Source organism: Oncorhynchus mykiss, chromosome 20 (genome assembly GCF_057628025.1).
Source record: "Oncorhynchus mykiss isolate SJ-2025 chromosome 20, ASM5762802v1, whole genome shotgun sequence".
In the NCBI taxonomy this organism is placed as follows: Eukaryota; Metazoa; Chordata; class Actinopteri; order Salmoniformes; family Salmonidae; genus Oncorhynchus; species Oncorhynchus mykiss.
Genome location: NC_143041.1, coordinates 15,365,280 through 15,384,775, shown reverse-complemented (window position 1 = coordinate 15,384,775; position 19,496 = coordinate 15,365,280). Strand labels below are relative to the sequence as shown.

The 19,496-nt window shown below is 41.2% G+C and overlaps 1 protein-coding gene across 1 annotated transcript in view; it reads left to right on the top strand.

Moving 5' to 3' along the window:
* The window catches only part of LOC110498936 (glutamate receptor ionotropic, NMDA 2C), a 55,690-nt gene extending 42,736 nt beyond the window's left edge, over window positions 1-12,954 (top strand). The window contains exons 12-14 of the mRNA XM_090211867.1: window positions 152-339; window positions 877-1,109; window positions 8,438-12,954. Coding sequence (XP_090067993.1) covers window positions 152-339; window positions 877-1,109; window positions 8,438-10,075 — 2,059 coding nt within the window. The 3' untranslated portion in view covers window positions 10,076-12,954. The remainder of the gene's footprint in view (window positions 1-151; window positions 340-876; window positions 1,110-8,437) is intronic.
* Window positions 12,955-19,496: the final 6,542 nt, after the last annotated feature.

Below are 19,496 nucleotides of genomic sequence, written 5' to 3'. Positions count from 1 at the left end.
TTACAGTCCATTAACCCAAAAATTGGATTTAGTCCCATTTACTGGAAGGAGTTCTATTTGGCTCCCTGTGCATCTACTTTATAACTCATTCCTAATATAATCTGGAGATTTATTACATCACTGTCTGATTATTTTTTGTGTTATTCAATAGGAAGCTGGACGCATTCATCTATGATGCTGCGGTGTTGAACTACATGGCAGGGAAGGATGAGGGCTGTAAGCTTGTGACTATCGGCTCTGGGAAAGTGTTTGCCACGACAGGCTATGGTATAGCCCTGCAGAAAGATTCCAGATGGAAACGACCCATTGACCTGGCCTTGCTGCAGTTCCTGGGAGACGGTGCACGCACGCACACACACGCACACAGCCCGTAGAGCTGGCACTTCTCCATTTGTTGATGACAGTGTGTGCAGCAGCACCAGGGGTGAAGCTTAGAGAGAGAGTTAATATCCTTCCTCACAGTAAGGAGGTGTGAGGATGATAACCATTATGGACACACACACTCATACAGTAGGAGTTAATATCCGCTATCACAGTAGGATCGTAGGAACCACAGGGAGGTGTTAGAGATATCATGAGTGCAGTGTTGGGAATACAAACTATACAACACACACACACACATACAGACACAGAAAAGGTTTCTTATATATGTATAACAGGAGCCATCTGTGGTCATACTGATACGATAGAATTATGGAAGTCGTCTCTTGTTCACTGCTAACCCCAATTTGTAAGTCATAAATAATGCATTCCTCAATAGACTACCCTTATTTGAAAGAAAGCTAAAGCAGCTGAATCTAACTAGTTATTCACTTGTGAGTCCAGTCCCTCCTCAAGGGGATTATGACCATGGCCCTCTTCTCTCCTCTCTCCCAGGTGACACCCAGCGCTTGGAGACGGTCTGGCTGTCAGGCATCTGTCAGAATGAGAAGAACGAGGTGATGAGTAGTAAGCTGGACATAGATAACATGGCCGGGGTCTTCTACATGCTACTGGTGGCCATGGGGCTCAGTCTCTTGGTGTTTGCCTGGGAACATCTACTCTACTGGAAACTACGCAAGAAACTAGACAAGTCTCCTCGCATGGACTTCCTGCTCGCTATCAGCAGGGTGAGAGAGGTTTAGAAAGTCGACTGTGAACAGGGCAGTCAGGAGACTCGGCTCTCTGTTTGCTGATGCAGTATGAGTCTATTTGCTCAGAAAGTGTGTTCAGTGTGTGTGTGTGTTCATTGTGTGTGTGTGTGTTTGTTTAGCTATAGGCAGTGTTGTAATACTCAAGACAGGTCTCGATCTCGAGTCCGGTATCGAGACCACATTGAGTGTCGGTCATTCCATTCAGCCAGGCCAAATATTCTTCAAACATGAATACAGCATCATAACAGCCTTCATATCTATTATAGACATGTTTGCGCAGTGGCAAACCTATAGGCCTTCAGTGTCTGACAGGTTTGTGATTCTGAATGGACATCAACTGTAATAACAGCGCACTCATGTAGGGGAGTGCACTTTTTGTAGAACACAAAGAAGTGGAGGCTATACGCAGATATAAACCATACACCTACTTTTCTTTCAGTGGGCATTGCATATACTCACTTATTAATCCCTACTGATGCGTGTCAAAGTATGCGACTTATCAATGATGTGGTACAATAGAGAAATTGTGCACAAAAGAAGCCTCCACAATTGCAAAGCATGTGAAATATATTCACATGTGCGCCGCGCAAACAGCCTAGTTTCAGCAGAATATCATCTGCAGGTAGCAAGAGTGTGCAGCTCTCAACTATTTTTGGCATGGAGCAGCTCAGAGAAGAATGACATTGGTAGCCGGTAAATGCTGACTAATGCAACAATGGGTATGCAAACCAGCTAATGAAAAGGTTTAGTCTGAAGTGTTGATTGGTAGGCTATTTGTCAGTGGTGGAAAAAGCACCCAATTGACATACTTGAGTAAAAGTAAAAGAGGAACATACCTTAATAGAAAATGACTCAAATTAAAGTGAAAGTCACCCAGTAAAATCCTACTTGAGTAAAAGCCTAAAAGTATTTAGTTTTAAATATACTTAAGTTTCAAAAGTACATGTCATTGCTAAAATAATTATACTTAAGAATCACAAGTAAAAGTATAAATCACTTCAAATTCCTTCTATAAAGCAAACCAGGCACATTTTCATGTTTCTTTAAATTATGGATAGCCAGGGGGCACGCTCCAACACTCAGACATCAATTACAAATGAAGCACGTGTAGGGATGACCAGCGACGTTCTCTTGATATGTGTGTGAATTAGACCATTTTCTTTTAGGAATGTAGTGAAGTAAAAGTTGTCAAAAATATAAATAGCAAAGTAAAGATACTCCAAAAAATGACTTAAGTAATACTTTAGAGTATTTTTACTTAAGTACTTTACACCACTGCTATTTGTGATGCGCAATTGTCATCATGCGCTGTTTGCATCAGGGGCGTAGACATGGATGGATCTAGGTGGACAGAGGCCCACCTACTGGGGAGCCAGGCTATGACTGGCCTACCTAATTAGACTGATGTGGTTTAAGCATTGTTGTGGACAATATTTGTAAACATTTTTTATTTAAAATAAGTGTGATTGAGAGTGAGAACCGGAAAAATCTATAGGAAAACTTTTACAAAAACTAGATATTTCACACCAGGGTGCCTTTACTTCGCTGGGTGGGCCGTTTGGGAACTTTTGGCAAAATGTTATTACACCCACTTCTCCAGGCACCATTACGTAGGGCCGATGGAAAGACAGCAGTCACATGCAGCATGTGGATAAAGGATAAGCAGTCCATAAACTCAGGCAAAATAAGCCAGTAGGTCCCAATCATAACATTACAAAACACAACCATTAAGCAATTCCCAATCGAAAGGTACAACTACTCCTTCCCATTGCAAAAAAAATATCACGTTTAGCACACAAAGTAACCGGTGACCTAAACTATTCAGATATGAAACAAACAGACAATCATAATATCAGTAAAAAAGATACAATTCCCAGTTTATGCTACAAAACCAACTTTATAAGAGGTTTAAAAGATCTATTTGACTCAATGTTCCATGATGTACACTAAGACATTGTTGTCAGAATAGATGGATGCAGTTCAGTGCATGATTAATATAATTCACCAATACATTTCCTGGTCGTCCCAAAATGTTGCTATCATGTTGTAAATCACAGCTGGCCACAGCTGGTACATTGTTTGCTGGCTCCATTCGGAATGCGCTGTTTCAGTTTCAATTACCTAATATTCTGGACAAAAACTGATGACATTAAGTACTTTAAAACCTCTTTGGGCTGAGATCCCGCTAACGTGATCGATATGACAACAGCCAGTGAAAGTGCAGGGCGCCAAATTCAAAACAACAGAAATCCCATAATTAAAATTCCTCAAACATACAAGTATTTTACACCATTTTAAAGATACACTTCTTGTTAATCCCACAGCAGTGTCCGATTTCAAAAAGGCTTTAGATCGAAAGCAAACCCAAAAATGATGCTAGGTCAGAGCCAAGTCACAGAAAAACACAGCCATTTTTCCAGCCAAAGAGAGGAGTCACAAAAAGCAGAAATATAGATACAATTAATCACTAACCTTTGATGATCTTCATCAGATGACACTCATAGAACTTCATGTTACACAATACATGTATTTTTTTGTTCGATAAAGTTCATATTTATATAAAAAAAATCTCAATTTACATTGGCGCGTTACATTTAGTAGTTGCAAAACATCAGGTGATTTTGCAGAGCCACATCAATTTACAGAAATACTCCTAATAAACATTGATAAAAGATACAACTATTATGCACGGAATAATAGATACACTTCTCCTTAATGCAACCGCTGTGTCCGATGTCAAAAAAACTTTAAGGACAAAGCACACCATGCTATAATCTGAGTACGGAGCTCAGAGACCAAAACAACCCAGACAGATATCCGCCATGTTACATGCTAAATATTCCCTTACCTTTGATGATCTTCATCAGAATGCACTCCCAGGAATCCCAGGTCCACAATAAATGCTTGATTTGTTCGATAATGTCCGTTATTTATGTTCAATTAGCTACTTTTGTTAGCGCGTTTGGTATACATATCCAAACGCTGGTTCTGGTCAGCGTTACATCGGACAAAAACGTATAGTTATATTACAGGTCGAAGAAACATTTCAAACTAAGTACAGAATCAATCATTAGAAGTTTTTATCATTGATCTTCATTAAAGTTCCAACCGGAGCATTCCTTTGTGTCTTCAGGAGCCATGGAACGCAGGTCGCTATCATGTGAAATGCGCGTGACCATAAAATGGCTGACTGCCAGACACCTGATTCATTCTGCTGTCATTCAGTCCCACAACACAGTAGAAGCCTCATTCAAATTTCTATAGACAGTTGACATCTAATGGAAGCCCTAGGACGTGCAACATCATTAATATCTCAAGGGGATTTTAATGGGAACTGTGTTGAATACATACCAACCTCAGATTTCTCACTTCCTGTTTTGATTTCTCCTCAGGTTTTTGCCTGCCATATGAGTTCTGTTATACTCACAGACATCATTCAAACAGTTTGAGAAACTTCAGAGTGTTTTCTTTCCAATACTAATAATAATATGCATATATCAGCAACTTAGACTGAGGAGCAGGCCGTTTACTTTGGGCACCTTATTAATCCAAGCTACTTAGTACTGCCCCCCAACCATAATAAGTTTTTAAGCTTCAGCTAACCTAGAAGCCCTGTAGAGAGAAGACTAGGCTCAATAGTTACACCTCACATATAGTAAGAAAGTAATTTCATTCAACAAATTTTGCCAGTTTACAGAAGTTATGAATTCCTTTTACATTCCCCTGATTACACAGAACATCCCTATAGCCAGTGTTGTGTTCGAGACCAACTAAAGCGAGACCGATTCAAGACCAAGACCGGAGCAAATTGAGACCAAATCAAGACCGAGACGAAAAAAACGTCAAATTCAAGACCATGATTGTAATTTTGTCAAATCACCACCATAATAAGAGTTCTAAATGTTCAGTATTTCAGTGTTCATATTTCAGAATAACATATGGATTCTTTAGAATTTCAAAATAGTGCAAAAAATATTACTAACCCAAACACAGTTAGGAACAATGGGCCTTCTACACTTTCAGAGAAAGCTAAAATAATGATTACAATAGTATAATAATAATGATAATTATATTATTATTTTCAATGCTGTTCTGATTTAATCTCTTCCGTTTTGTTGGAAAGGAAAGCGTTAACACTGAAGAGAAAATAATATCCAATCAGGATTTTTCTTTGCTGGTTTCTGGGAGATACATCTTGCTAGGTAAGTCAGCCATTGGCTAGGCCAACAGAATCTAGATGAAGGCATCTGCCAAAAAAACAGTATTAGGGCAAAACTTTGGAGTGACAGTGGAATCAAACGATCACATTTTGACTTAATGGGTTTTTACAAAACGCATGGAAGCCTTTGCCTTCTTGAAGGCCAACAGGTCACTAGCGCAATAGCGAGCAGAAGTTTTCCCACAGTTTAGCTAGCTAGCTTTTGTTGTCAACTACTTTTTAGTGGCTGAAGCGGGTGTTATGAAAGAGGATATTGTTGCTATTTCTTTAGCTTATCACTTTTCAAGAATACATTTAAACAAGAAGTTAAGTTTCAAATGATCATCATCCGGTGAGTGTTTTTTAGTTTTTATAACACTTGCTGTTGTTAGCCATCTCTTTGAAAATAACTTATGTTTGTGAAAAACACATTTTAAGTGGAACTAACAGCATTTTAGCAATACTAAATTTGATAAAAAATCTGTTCATGTACACCCCCCAAGAAGAAAATGGTCATTTTCACGTTTTCATAAATTCTTAGAATGTTTGGGAATTATTTATAGTAAGGAACATGTGAAAATTCTATAGCAATATAGAGTGAGAACGTGGCGTTTGGACAAACCTCTAGTGACTCCCCATCCCACATGCGGGAGCGTAATCATCGACTGACACTAATTAGCATAACGCAACGGACATAAATATTCCTAGAAAATATTCCTATTCATGAAAATCACAAATGAAATATATTGAGACACAGCTTAGCCTTTTGTTAATCACCCTGTCAAAATATGCTTTACAGCCAAAGCTAGACAAGCATTTGTGTAAGTTTATCGATAGCCTAGCATAGCAGACAGTCCAGCTAGCAGCAGGTAACTTGGTCACGGAAATCAGAAAAGCAATCAAATTAAATCGTTCACCTTTGATGTTTTCGGATGTTTTCACTCACAAGACTCCCAGTTAGATAGCAAATGTTCCTTTTTTCCCAAAATATTATTTTTGTAGGCGAAATAGCTCCGTTTGTTCTTCACGTTTGGCTGAGAAATCGCCCGGAAATTGCAGTCACGAAAACGCTGAAAAATATTCCAAATTAGCTCCATAATATCAACAGAAACATGGCAAACGTTGTTTATAATCAATCCTCAAGGTGTTTTTCAAATATCTATTCGATAATATATCCACCGGGACAATTCGTTTTTCAGGAGGACCGATTGGAATAATGGCTACCTCTGTATTTTACGCGAGAGTCACTCTGGGAGCCATCAGGTGACCACTTGCGCAATGTAGCCGCTTATGGGTATTCTTCAACATAAATGCGTAAAACTACGTCACAATGCTGCAGACACCTTGGGGAATACGGAGAAAGAGTAATCTGGTTGATAGCCCATTCACTGCTCAATAGGGATGCATTGGAATGCAGCGCTTTCAAAACATGAGGCACTTCCAGTTTGGATTTTTCTTAGGCTTTCGCCTGCAACATCAGTTCTGTTATACTCACAGACAATATTTTTACAGTTCTGGAAACTTTAGAATGTTTTCTATCCTAAGCTGTCAATTATATACATATTCTAGCATCTTGTCCTGACAAAATATCCTGTTTACTACGGGAACGTTATTTTTCCAAAAATGAAAATACTGCCCCCTAGTCACAAAAGGCTTTAGACACTGCAGGAAATAAAACTGTTTTGTCCAGGACCGGAGTCTACAGAGACTGGTGAGCTATAGCCAATCAGATCTACAGTAGGCCTTTAAACAAACAAGCCATTTGCCACACGGCCCTGCCATCATTCACTTTGAACTGGACTGTGTGTTTACAGGCAGTTGCAACAGCACAACTTTAGATAATTAGAACTCATTCGACAAAAGCCACAAAATACACCTGAAAGGATTTCTGCAAATGTGTTAACACCATGGGAGTCCTCTTACATTTGGGAACTTTGCAGTACTATTGATCAAACAACCATGAAAATTTAGGCTCTCTCTCCCGCAGTTACGCACTTCAAGAAGTTAAAAAACTAATGCTAGCCAGAGCAAGATGAGCTAATATCTAACGAAGGAACATTAGATAAACCCTCTCAAACGTTTTCAGCGGGTAGGCTCTAAAAATTGTACTGGTGAACCATGGGGAATTGTAGCCTCCTCGTCCTTCTGCAGCTTGTCTGCCAATGCATGCTTGTCCCAACCAAGCACCCAAGCTGACTGTTTAAATTTGCCTAGCTTGCTAGCTAGCTACTTCCAGACACAAATTAGAGAACACCTCACTCTGACAATTTTACTCGCTGTAGCAGAGCTGGTTAGGCTGTTTACATGTTATCTAGTGCATTCTTGACTAACTATTACTTTTTTGTCTACATTTATTGACACCGGTCATATTCAGCAGGTGTTGCGCATTTATAAATTCATCAGTTGTTCTGTGCTCTGGCAAACTCAAACGAGAGTGCTCCGAAAAAAGATAGGAGGGGAAGAAGTCAGTCACTCACCCACTCCTCCAATGGCATGACATGACATCCTCCTAGCAGCTTGATAGCTAGCTAGATAATGTTAGAATCTTTGTTTTTAGCTTGCTACATAAATAGATGCCCTAACCTATTAGCAACATTATGACTGATCATTGCGATGTGATCATTGCAATCATTGCCCTTGCTAGTTTGATCGTATTGACATTTCCAGCCTTAGTTACATTCATTTTTTTATTTTACCTTTATTTAACCAGGTAGGCTAGTTGAGAACAAGTTCTCGTTTACAACTGCGACCTGGCCAAGATAAAGCACAGCAGTTCGACATATACAACAACACAGAGTTACACATGGAATAAACAAACATACAGTCAATAATACAGTAGAAAAAAGAAAAGTCTATCTACAGTGTGTGCAAATGAGGTAAGATAAGGGAGTTAAGGCAATAAATAGGCCATGGTGGCGAAGTAATTACAATATAGCGATTAAACACTGGAATGGTAGATGTGCAGAAGATGAATGTTTCATGTTTTAAGTGTAATAGATCATCATTTTCTCACTTCTACCCCCCCATTCCTCTCTTCCTTCCTCTACTTTCCCTCCCTCTATCTAACCTCCTCTATCCCTTTCTCCCTCTCTCTTCCATCTCCCAGGGAATCTACAGTTGCTTCAACGGGGTGGAGGAACCAGACCACCCTAACCTGGCAAACTCAGATCTGACAACTAACTATGCCCAGGCTAACATGCTTAAGATGTTACGCACCGCTAAAGACCTGGTCAACTCTGCCCAGGTCGAGACCTCACTGGACCATGCCACCAAGACCATAGAACACTGGGGTCGCCATGGCGGCAATCTGCCAGTCCACATTCCGCAGCAGGTCACCACGGAAATGGTTCCAGGAGGGTTTTCTCATGTCACAGAGAACACACACACACACCTGTCCCCCGAGCACCCCCTCATCCCGCAATACTGCACGCTGGGTGTAGTGACTTCTCTGAACAGGCAGAAGGGGCTGGCGAGACCCACGCCCCTACGATACACGCTCCCGGCTCGCACTTCCTCCCTCTACGACAGACCACTTTCTGTTTCTAGTCTCAGTAGCCCTCACCTTGACCTGGCTGGAGTGGACCCCCTCTCTTCCTACTCTCAACCCTCCACAGGTAGGCTGTATGTGGAGCCCCAGCACATCTCCCACCCCCGCTCTCCTTTCATCCCCTATAGTGAGCTTCAGCTGCCAGACATCTACCCCTTCTCTCACCACCCCTCTGCCATCTCCCATCCATCCCACACAGAACCCTCCAGGAAGAATAGGAGGAGCAAGAGCCTCCTCTCAGGGGAATCAGGAGGAGGAGAGTGGAGGAGGCGCAGGGCGGAGAAGACGGTGTGTCTGGGTGAACTCCGGGCCAACCACCTCCAGGAGAACAACGTCTCGCCCCAGATGCCCGACTCCCTGTACCCAGGAACGATGCTCTGTCCTGGGGTAGAAGGCTGCGTTGGCTCCTGGCCTCTTCCCTTGGAGGAGCTGGTTCTGGCAGGCAGACCGAGGCTCCACCGACGGCCATCTTTCCTCCGAGCCACCTGGGGGAGTGAGCGGATTCTCCAGCCGGATGAAACTCTGCCTACATCCCTTGATTGCCAATCACATTCTGCTTTACCAGACCTGTTCCCCTGCGTCATGGCCGACCAAGAAACTCCCACTAAACTCTACAACCCCGCCCCCCTCCGGAACAACCTATGCTACCCTGCCACCTCAACTCGCCAGCATGCGTATCTCCATATAAGGCAGGACCAGAGGAAAGGGAACGGACGTAAGAAGCTGCGGTACTCAAACTCCACCCACCTGCCCACCTACAGGGAGGCCATGCTGGGGGGTCAGGGAGGCGGAGGGGGGGTAGGCCTTGGGGGGGTCCGGAGAGCCACCAACCTGCTCAGCAGACAGTACTCCCACTATCTAACCTCCTACCCTGGGCTGCCTCTCTACCATGGTCCCCTGGACCTCCAGGCCCATTCCCAGGCATCCAGCAACCACGCCAGCCCCAGCCCCGGTACATACCCTAGTCCCAGCCCAGTATGCCAGCTCTTGCCCTGTGGTGGCTTTCGAGGCCAGAGGGGGTTGCTGTACCAGGACAGTCTGTATGGAGCCTATGGGGCCAATGGAGCCTACCAAGAGGACCAGGATCCTGGCTTAGAGCCCCAGAGAGGAGATACATCAGTAGGTTTGAGGTCTGAGGACAGATCCTGTGTGACCCAGCACTGGGGACGCGTGTCTAGTCTGGAGTCAGAGGTCTGAGAGACACAGACAAACACTGCAGACTTTACATACTGGAATTTATACAACAGAATATACCGTTTGACTTCCACCTTTAAGATTTGTGATCCACAGTGACCGTTTCAGAGGGAGGTGGGATATGTCTCATACACAGAAACATGTGCACAAAGGATTTGTACAGTAAAGGTGGTAAGCTGAGGGGTAGGTGGGTTGGACAGTTGAACTTCCTTATTCCTTATTGAACAGACAAAGTAGAGTGTTTGACTAAATGTTAATTGGCCATTTTGGAAAAAGCATGAAATTGAAAGGATGTGTAGTGGAGGTGACTGTACTGCAGCTAGCTCAGCCTAGCACAGTGATGCCCCTTTTTCTTCAAATGTTACACTCTTAGAAAAAAGGTGCTATCTAGACCCTAAAATGGTTCTTCGGCTGTCCCTATAGGAGAACCCTTTGAAGCACCCTTGGCTTTTTGATGGAATGTTGAATTTACTTGCTGCTTTGAAACATTATATTCCTGTGTTCTGTGCATTGTATTACGTGGCCACGATGTACAGAGTCAGTAGTGTTGCTGTGTGGGACAGATGCTCTCAAAGACAGCCCAGAGAGCTGTGTGTGTATTCTGTGTGTGTGTATGTGTGCTGTGTGTGCTCTGTGTGTTGTCAGCCCTTGCCGGGTTATTTCCTTCTCCACTGAGCCGAGCGAAAGGGGAACATGTCTTCAGCTCTCCATATAAGCAAATAACCTCCCACAACCATACACACTAACAAGATCACAGTTACCTGTATCTATTGACTTCTATGTACAAGGCCATGACAACCCAGCACTTTCTACAAGTAGGAGTACATTTAAAGAATCTGGAGAAGAATTGCAATGAAAAGGTTTCCGTTGTAGATATGAACACACTGTATATTGGTAAGGAATACGGAAAGCTAAGGGCTGGACACAATCCCTATCGCGGAAGTATTGAGAAAGATCGGCATTAAAAGGCAAAGATAATTTCCGATTGAGCCGACATGCAGGGTTTACTGTAAGTGCAGTCTCTGCAAATGTGGGAACATTGCCTATAATGAGCTATAACGCGGATCTTCCGTGATACTGTGGGGATACGGGTTGAATCCTGCCCTTAGTGTGTGTATCTACAGTGCAATAAAAACGTTTCAGCTGTAGAAGTGATCTGAAAAGCTATATAATCCTGGATGTTGATCTGCGGTCAGTTTTGTGTTCCCACCCTGATGGTTAAGGTAAGGTTTTAGGGAAGGTAGGCTGATACTAGATATGTGCCTTCTCTGAGCACATCACACTGGATGGATGATACATCCACAGCAGCACACAATCTAATAGGGCTTCTCATCAGATTTACAGTGCATTCGGAATGTATTCAAACCCCTTGACCTCTTCCAAATTGTTTTTACATTACAGCCTTATTCTAAAATGGATTAAATTGTTTTTCCCCCCCTCGTCAATCTACACACAATACCCCATAATGAAAAAGCAAAAACAGGTTTTTATTCATTTTTGCAAAACTGAAATATCACATTTACATAAGTAATCAGACCCTTTACTCAGTACTTTCTTGAAGCACCTTTGGCAGCGGTTACAGCCTAGAATCTTCTTGGGTATAATGCTACAAGCTTGGCATACCTGTATTTAGGGAGTTTCTTCCATTCTTCTCTGCAGATCCTCTCAAGCTCTGTCAGGTTGGATGGGGAGCGTCGCTGCACAGCTATTTTCTGGTCTCTCCATAGAGAGGAACTCTGGAGCTCTGTCAGAGTGACAATTGGGTTCTTTGTCACCTCCCTGCCCTGTCACCAAGGCCCTTCTTCCCCGATTGCTCACTTTGTCCGGGCAGCCAGCTCTAGGAGGATTCTTGGTGGTTCCAAACTTCTTCCATTTAAGAATGATGGAGGCCACTGTTATGTTAGGGACCTTCAGTGCTGCAGAAATATTTTGGTTTCCTTCCCCAGATCTGTGCCTCGACACTATCCTGTCTCGGAGCTCTACGGAAAATTCCTTCGACCTCATGGCTTGGTTTTTGCTCCAACATGCACTGTCAACTGTGGGACCTTATATAAACAGGTGTGTGCCTTTCCAAATAATGTCCAATCAATTGAATTTACCACAGGTGGACTTCAATCAAGTTTTGAAACATCTCAAGGATGATCACTGGAAACAGGATGTACCTGAGCTCAATTTCGAGTCTCATAGCAAAGAGTCTGAATACTTACGTAAGTAAGGTATTGATGTTTTTTTTATTTTATAAATTGTAAAAAATGTGCATGAACCTGTTTTAGATTTGTCATTATGGGGTATTGTGTGTAGATTGATGAGGGAAACAAAAGATTTAATCAATTTCATAATAAGGCTGTAATGTAACGAAATGTGGAAAAAGTCAAGGGGTCTGAATACTTTCAGATTGCACTGTATATGTATTCTATATTTAGATATAGATAATATATACTGTAGATATATCATGCTGTTTGTTGTTTTAGTGTTATATTAATGTATTAATATATATCTCTATATATATATATATATATATATATATATATATATAGTTTCTAATAACCAATAACTATTCAGGCATATCTTTCAGGACTTTTATAATGGCAGAACTGACTGACTTGGTGAGGCATTTACTTTGATTGATATTCTTTCTCTCTCCATCTTTTTCCCAGTCCCTTCCCAGTCCCTTCCTTTTCCCCTCTCTCTTTCTCTATTTTTCTCTCTTCTGCTCTCTCTCTCCTCTCTCTGTGTAATGATGGCAGAACTTACTATTTCTCCCCTCCCTCCTCTCACTGTAAATTATAGCTAAAGGAGGTCATTGAAAGCTATTCTAGTATCTGTATTACCTGATTTTTCCACATTGTAATTAATCACTAAGAACAATTAAAGGTATTTTGGACGGACGTGCCTGTGAGTCTCTCTTTTGATCTCTCTGTGTGACTCTATTGCTCTGTCCCATGTTTCTCTCTTTTGACCACTGTCTGCCTCTGTGCCTGTCACTCTATCTCTCTTTATCTCTGACTGCCGGCTTCATTCTCTGTCATCTGTTTCTGTCTTATTATCACTGTCCCTATGCACTCTATGAAGGGTGACCAAACAAAAACCCAAATATTTAGTACACAAAACACATTTATCAAACAATGGGTAAAATAATATTGTGTAGATAACCCTCTAAAAAAAATGTCCAAACCTCATGTCTCTATTATAATCTGTTAAAAAGTTATTGGAGTTTTTACCCTTGTAGGATGTCCATAATTAGGGTGACTAAATCAATGCAAGCCAGAGACAAAAAGTGGTCAAAAATCTGGATTCTGTGCAAGAATTAAGGCTACTTGCTACCTGACAGGCTCACTATCCCATTGAACTCATCATCTTTCTTCTCAAATCTGCGGGTCATTAAAGAATATAGAGGTAAGATGGATATCGATTTTGAGAAAATACGTGTAGTATTTTCATATTTTAGTATATGCTTTTTCATATTAATTCACAATTCCTGTAAGAACAAAAACAAGTGTATCTCTGTTAGAGGTTGACCGATTATGATTTTTTTTAACGCAGATACCGATTATTGGAGGAACAAAAAAGTCGATACCGATTAATCGGACGATTTTTATTTATTTATTTGTAATAATGACAATTACAACAATACTGAATGAACACTTATTTTAACTTAATATAAAACATCAATAAAATCAATTAAATAAATAAATAATGAAACATGTTCTATTTGGTATAAATAATGCAAAAACAAAGTGTTGGAGAAGAAAGTAAAAGTGCAATATGTGTCATGTAAAAAAGCTAACATTTAAGTACATGAGAACATATGAAAGCTAGTGGTTCCTTTTAACGTGAGTCTTCAATATTCCCAGGTAAGAAGTTTTAGGTTATAGTTATTATAGGAATTATAGGACTATTTCTCTCTATACGATTTGTATTTCATATACCTTAGACTATTGAATGTTCTAATAGGCACTATAGTATTGCCAGTGTAACAGTATAGCTTCCATTCCTCTCCTCGCTCCGACCTCGGCTCGAACAAGGAACACATCGACAACATCCACCCTCGAAGCATCGTTACCCATCGTTCCATAAAAGCCACAGCCCTTCCAGAGCAAGGGGAATAACTACTCCAAGTCTCAGAGCGAGTGATGTCACTGATTGAAACGCTAATTAACGCGCACCCCGCTAACTAGCTAGGTATTTCACATCGGTTACACCAGCCTAATCTCGGGAGTTGATGGGCTTGAAGTCATAAACAGCGCAATGCTTGAAGCACAGCGAAGAGCTGCTGGCAAACACACTAAAGTGCTGTTTGAATGAATGCTTACGAGCCTGCTGGTGCCTACCATCGCTCAGTCAGACTGCTCTATCAAATCATAGCCTTAATTATAACATAATAACACACAGAAATACGAGCCTTTGGTCATTAATATGGTTTATTCTTTCAGTGAAATACGTAAACGTTCCGTATTTTATCTAAGGGGGATGGCATCCCTAAGTCTAAATATTGCTGTTACATTGTACAACCTTCAATGTTATATCATCATAATAGTCAATTCTGGCAAATTAATTACGCCTTTGTTAGGAATAAATGGACTTCACACAGTTCGCAATGAGCCAAGCGGCCCAAACTGCTGCATATAACCTGACTGCTTGCACGGAACGCAAGAGAAGTGACACAATTTCCCTAGTTATAAGAAATTCATGTTAGCAGGCAATATTAACTAAATATGCAGGTTTAAAAATATATACTTGTGTATTGAATTTAAAGAAAGGCATTGATGTTTATGGTTAGGTACATTGGTGACGACAGTGCTTTTTTCGCAAATGCACTTGTTAAATCATCTCCCGTTTGTCGAAGTAGGCTGTGATTCAATGAGAAATTAACAGGCACCGCATCGATTATATGCAACGCAGGACACGCTAGATGAACTAGTAATATCATCAACCATGTATAGTTAACTAGTGATTATGTTAAGATTGATTGTTTTTTTTTTATAAGATAAGTTTAATGCTAGCTAGCAACTTACCATGGCTTCTTGCTGCCCTCGTGTAACAGGTAGTCAGCATGCCACGCAGGCTCCTCGTGGAGTGCAATGTAAGGCAGGTGGTTAGAGCGTTGGATTAGTAACCGGCAGGTTGCAAAAACGAATCCCAGAGCTGACACGATAAAAATCTGTCGTTCTGCCCCTGAACAAGGCAGTTAACCCGTTCCTAGGCCGTCATTGAAAATAAGAATGTGTTCTTAACTGACTTTCCTAGTTAAATAAGGATTTTTTTTCTGAATCGGCAAATCGGTGTCCAAAAATACCGATTACCCATTGTTATGAAAACTTGAAATTGGCCCTAATTAGTCGACCTCTAATCTCTGTGAAATGTCAACGGAGCACATTTACATTTAACAAGCTTTCATTTTCAAAACCTACATTTAATTCAGCTCGTGTCATGCTAATTCAGCTTTTTGCGACCCACGGAAACAACTTTGATGTCGACGACCCCAAAATGTAAAATCCTCAAAAGCTGTTACGAGAAACCTGCATCGCTATGTTAACATAGCTCATTGCTTATTATCGGCTGTATTAGGTGATGGAATTTGACTTTTTGGATATAACGTTAATGATAGGTTAGTGAAAGACCCCACTGAACAATTCAGAACATGAATAGTCATATTTGTCTTGGTAAAATGTATTTTATAACAAAAGGAACTTACTTTTCATCACCAAAGCACCTTTTCACCCTACTTTATATACAGTATGGGTGTGCACTTTTCTCTCTCTCTCTCTCTCTCTCTCTCTCTCTCTCTCTCTCTCTCTCTCTCTCTCTCAGTTTAATTCAGTGCTTTATTGGCATGGGAAACATATGTTTACATTGCCAAAGCAAGTGAAATAGATTATAAACAAAGTAAACATTACGCAAACAAAAGTTTCAAAGGAATATAAACATTTCAGATGTCATATTAGGGTTATGTTCAGTGTTATAATGATGTGCAAATAGTACAAAAATGAAAATAAATACACATACAGTAAATATTAGTTATATTTACAATGGTGTTAGTTCTTCAATGGTTGCCATTTCCTTGTGGCAACAGAACACAAATCTTGCTGCTGTGATCAAACAATGTGGTATTTCAACCAATGGATATGGGAGTTTATCGAGATTTGATTTTTTTTTTCAAAAATCTTTGGTGGGTTTGTGTAATCTGAGGTAAATATGTGTCTCTGATATGGTCATACATTTAGCAGGAGGTTAGGAAGTGCAGCTCAGCTTCCATCTAATTTTCTGGGCAGTGTACACATAGCATGTCTTCTCTTGGGAGCCAGGTCTCCCTACGGCGGCCTCTCTCAATAGCAAGGTTATGCTCACTGAGTCTATACATAGTCAAAGCAATCCTTCATTTTGGGTCGATCACAGTGGTCAGGTATTCTGCCACTGTATACTTTCTGTTTGGGGCCAAATAACAATTCGAGTTTGCTCTGTTTTTTGGTAAATTCTTTCCATTGTGTGAAGTAATTATCTTTTTGTTTTCTCATGATTTGGTCTAACTCTGTTGCTGTTGCTATCCTGGGGCTCTGTGGGGTCTGTTTGAGCCCCAGGACCAGCTTGCTTAGGGGACTCTTCTCTAGATTAACCTCTCTGTAGGTGATGGCTTTGTTATGGAAGGTTTGGCTTTGTTATGGAACATTTTTTTTGCCAACTTTAACTGCACACTTGTTTGTGTACATGGATTTTATAAATGTTGTATGTTTTTCCCCCCACACTGTTTTCCATCAATTTGTATAGCAGACCTCAATGCCAAATGGAGTCAAAAGCTTTTTTGAAATCAACAAAGCTTGAAAAGACTTTGTTTTGTTTCTGGTTTGTTTGTTAATTAGGTTTTGTAGGGTGAATACGTGATCTTTCAATTAAACTTTTGCTCAGCACATTGTTTTCACAGAGAAAATGTACGAGTCTGCTGTTAATGACAACACAGAGGATTTTCCCATGGTTGCTGTTGATGCATATCCCACGGTAGTTATTGGGTGTCACACCCTGATCTGTTTCACCTGTCCCTCTGATTGACTCCACCCCCTCCAGGTGTCGTTTATTTTCCCTGGTGTATTTATCCCTGTGTTTCCTGTCTCTCTGTGCCAGTTCGTCTTGTATGTTCAAGTCAGCCAGCGTGGTTTTTCCCAGTGCACCTGCTTTGTTTTCTCTTCTACTAATCCTCCTCCTGGTTTTGACCTTTGCCCGTTTTCTGTACTCCATTCCCGCCTGCCTGACCATTCTGCCTGCCCTGACCTCGAGCCTGCCTGACCAGTCTGCCTGCCCTGACCTCGAGCCTGCCTGACCATTCTGCCTGCCCTGACCTCGAGTCTGCCTGCCATTCTGTATCTCTGGAACTCTGAACTGGTTTTGACCTTTTGACTGTCCATGACCATTCACTTGCCTACACCTTTTGGATTGTTAATAAACATCTTGGACTCTAACCATCTGCCTCCCGTGTCTGCATCTGGGTCTCACCTTGTGCCCGTATATTGGGGTCAAATGTATTTCCACTTTTGTGGATTGGGGCGATAAGTCCTTTGTTCCAAATATTGGGGAAGATGCCAGAGTTGAGGATAATGTTAAAGAGTGTAAGCATATCCAATTGGAATTTGTGCTCTGTATATTTTTATCATTTAATTTAGGATTTAGGATCAATATCACAGGCCTTTCTGAGTAGCAGGGTTTGTATTTTGTCCTGTAGTTCATTCAATGTAATAATTAATTCTGGTAGTCTTTAATAGCTGATTCTAAGATTTGTCATTTATCAGTTTTTGCTGTCTGTGCTTTGTTATAGAGCCAAAAAGATTGGAAAAGTGGTTTATCTATCTCCGTTTTGGATAGATAACTTTGTTGATTGTTTAGTGTCTTCCAATTTTCCCAGAAATGGTTCGATTCCATGGATTGTTCAATCACACTAAGCTGATTTCTGACGTGCTGTTCATTCTTTTTCCGTAGTGATTTTATGTATTGTTTTAGTGATTCACCATACGGAAGGCACAGGTTTTCTGGGTCTCGTTTCAGGGTATCTTTTGGTGACTGTAACTGTGCTGCTGGCAAGGCCACTCCAGGACCTTGAAATGCTTCTTGCGAAGCCACTCCTTTGTTGCCCGGGTCGTGTGTTTGGGATCATTGTCATGCTGAAAGACCCAGCCACGTTTCATCTTCAATGCCCTTGCTGATGGAAGGAGGTTTTCACTCAAATCTCACGATACATGGCCCCATTCATTCTTTCCTTCAGTTGTCCTGGTCCCTTTGCAGAAAAACAGCCCCAAAGCATGATGTTTTCACCCCCATGCTTCACAGTAGGTATGGTGTTCTTTGGATGCAACTCAGCATTCTTTGTCCTCCAAACACGACGAGGTGAGTTTTGCCAAAAAGTTATATTTTGGTTTCATCTAACATTCTCCCAATCTTCTTCTGGATCATCCAAATGCTCTCTAGCAAACTTCAGATGAACCTGGACATGTACTGGCTTAAGCAGAGGGACATGTCTGGCACTGCAGTATTTGAGTCCCTGGCGGCGTAGTGTGTTACTGATGGTAGGCTTTGTTACTTTGGTCCCAGCTCTCTGCAGGTCATTCACTAGTTCCCACCGTGTGGTTCTGGCATTTCCTAATAATTGCTCCCACAGTTGATTTCTTCAAACCAAGCTGCTTACTTATTGCATATTCAGTCTTCCCAGCCTGGTGCAGGTCTACAATTTTGTTTCTGGTGTCCTTTGACAGCTCTTTGGTCTTGGCCATAGTGGAGTTTGGAGTGTGACTGTTTGAGGTTGTGGACAGGTGTCTTTTATACTGATAACAAGTTCAAACAGGTGCCGTTAATACAGGTAACGAGTGGAGGACAGAGGAGCCTCTTAAAGAAGAAGTTACAGGTCTGTGAGAGCCAGAAATCTTGCTTGTTTGTAGGTGACCAAATACTTATTTTCCCCCATAATTTGCAAATAAATTAATTAAAAATCCTAAAATGTGATTTTCTGGATTTTCTTTCTCATTTTGTCTGTCATAGTTGAAGTGTACCTATGATTAAAATTACAGGCCTCTTTCATATTTTTAAGTGGGAGAACGTGCACAATTGGTGGCTGACTAAATACTTTTTTGCCCCACTGTATATTCTGACTCGGTGGGCGAGTTTATTAGCAAGTGCATCTGAGATGTATTCGCTGTGACTAAAACCTTCCCTAACCAGAAACCATGGATTAATTGCAGCATTCGCACAAAACTGAAAGTGCAAACCACCACTTTTAATCATGGCAAGGCGACCGGAAACACGACCGAATACAAACAGTGCAGCTATTCCCTCCGCAAGGCAGAAAAAGAAAAAAAAAGAAAACCAGCCCGGTTGCGGACATTGACATCTTGCTCCCAGACAAATTAAACAACTTCTTTGCTCGCTTTGAGGACAATACCGTGCC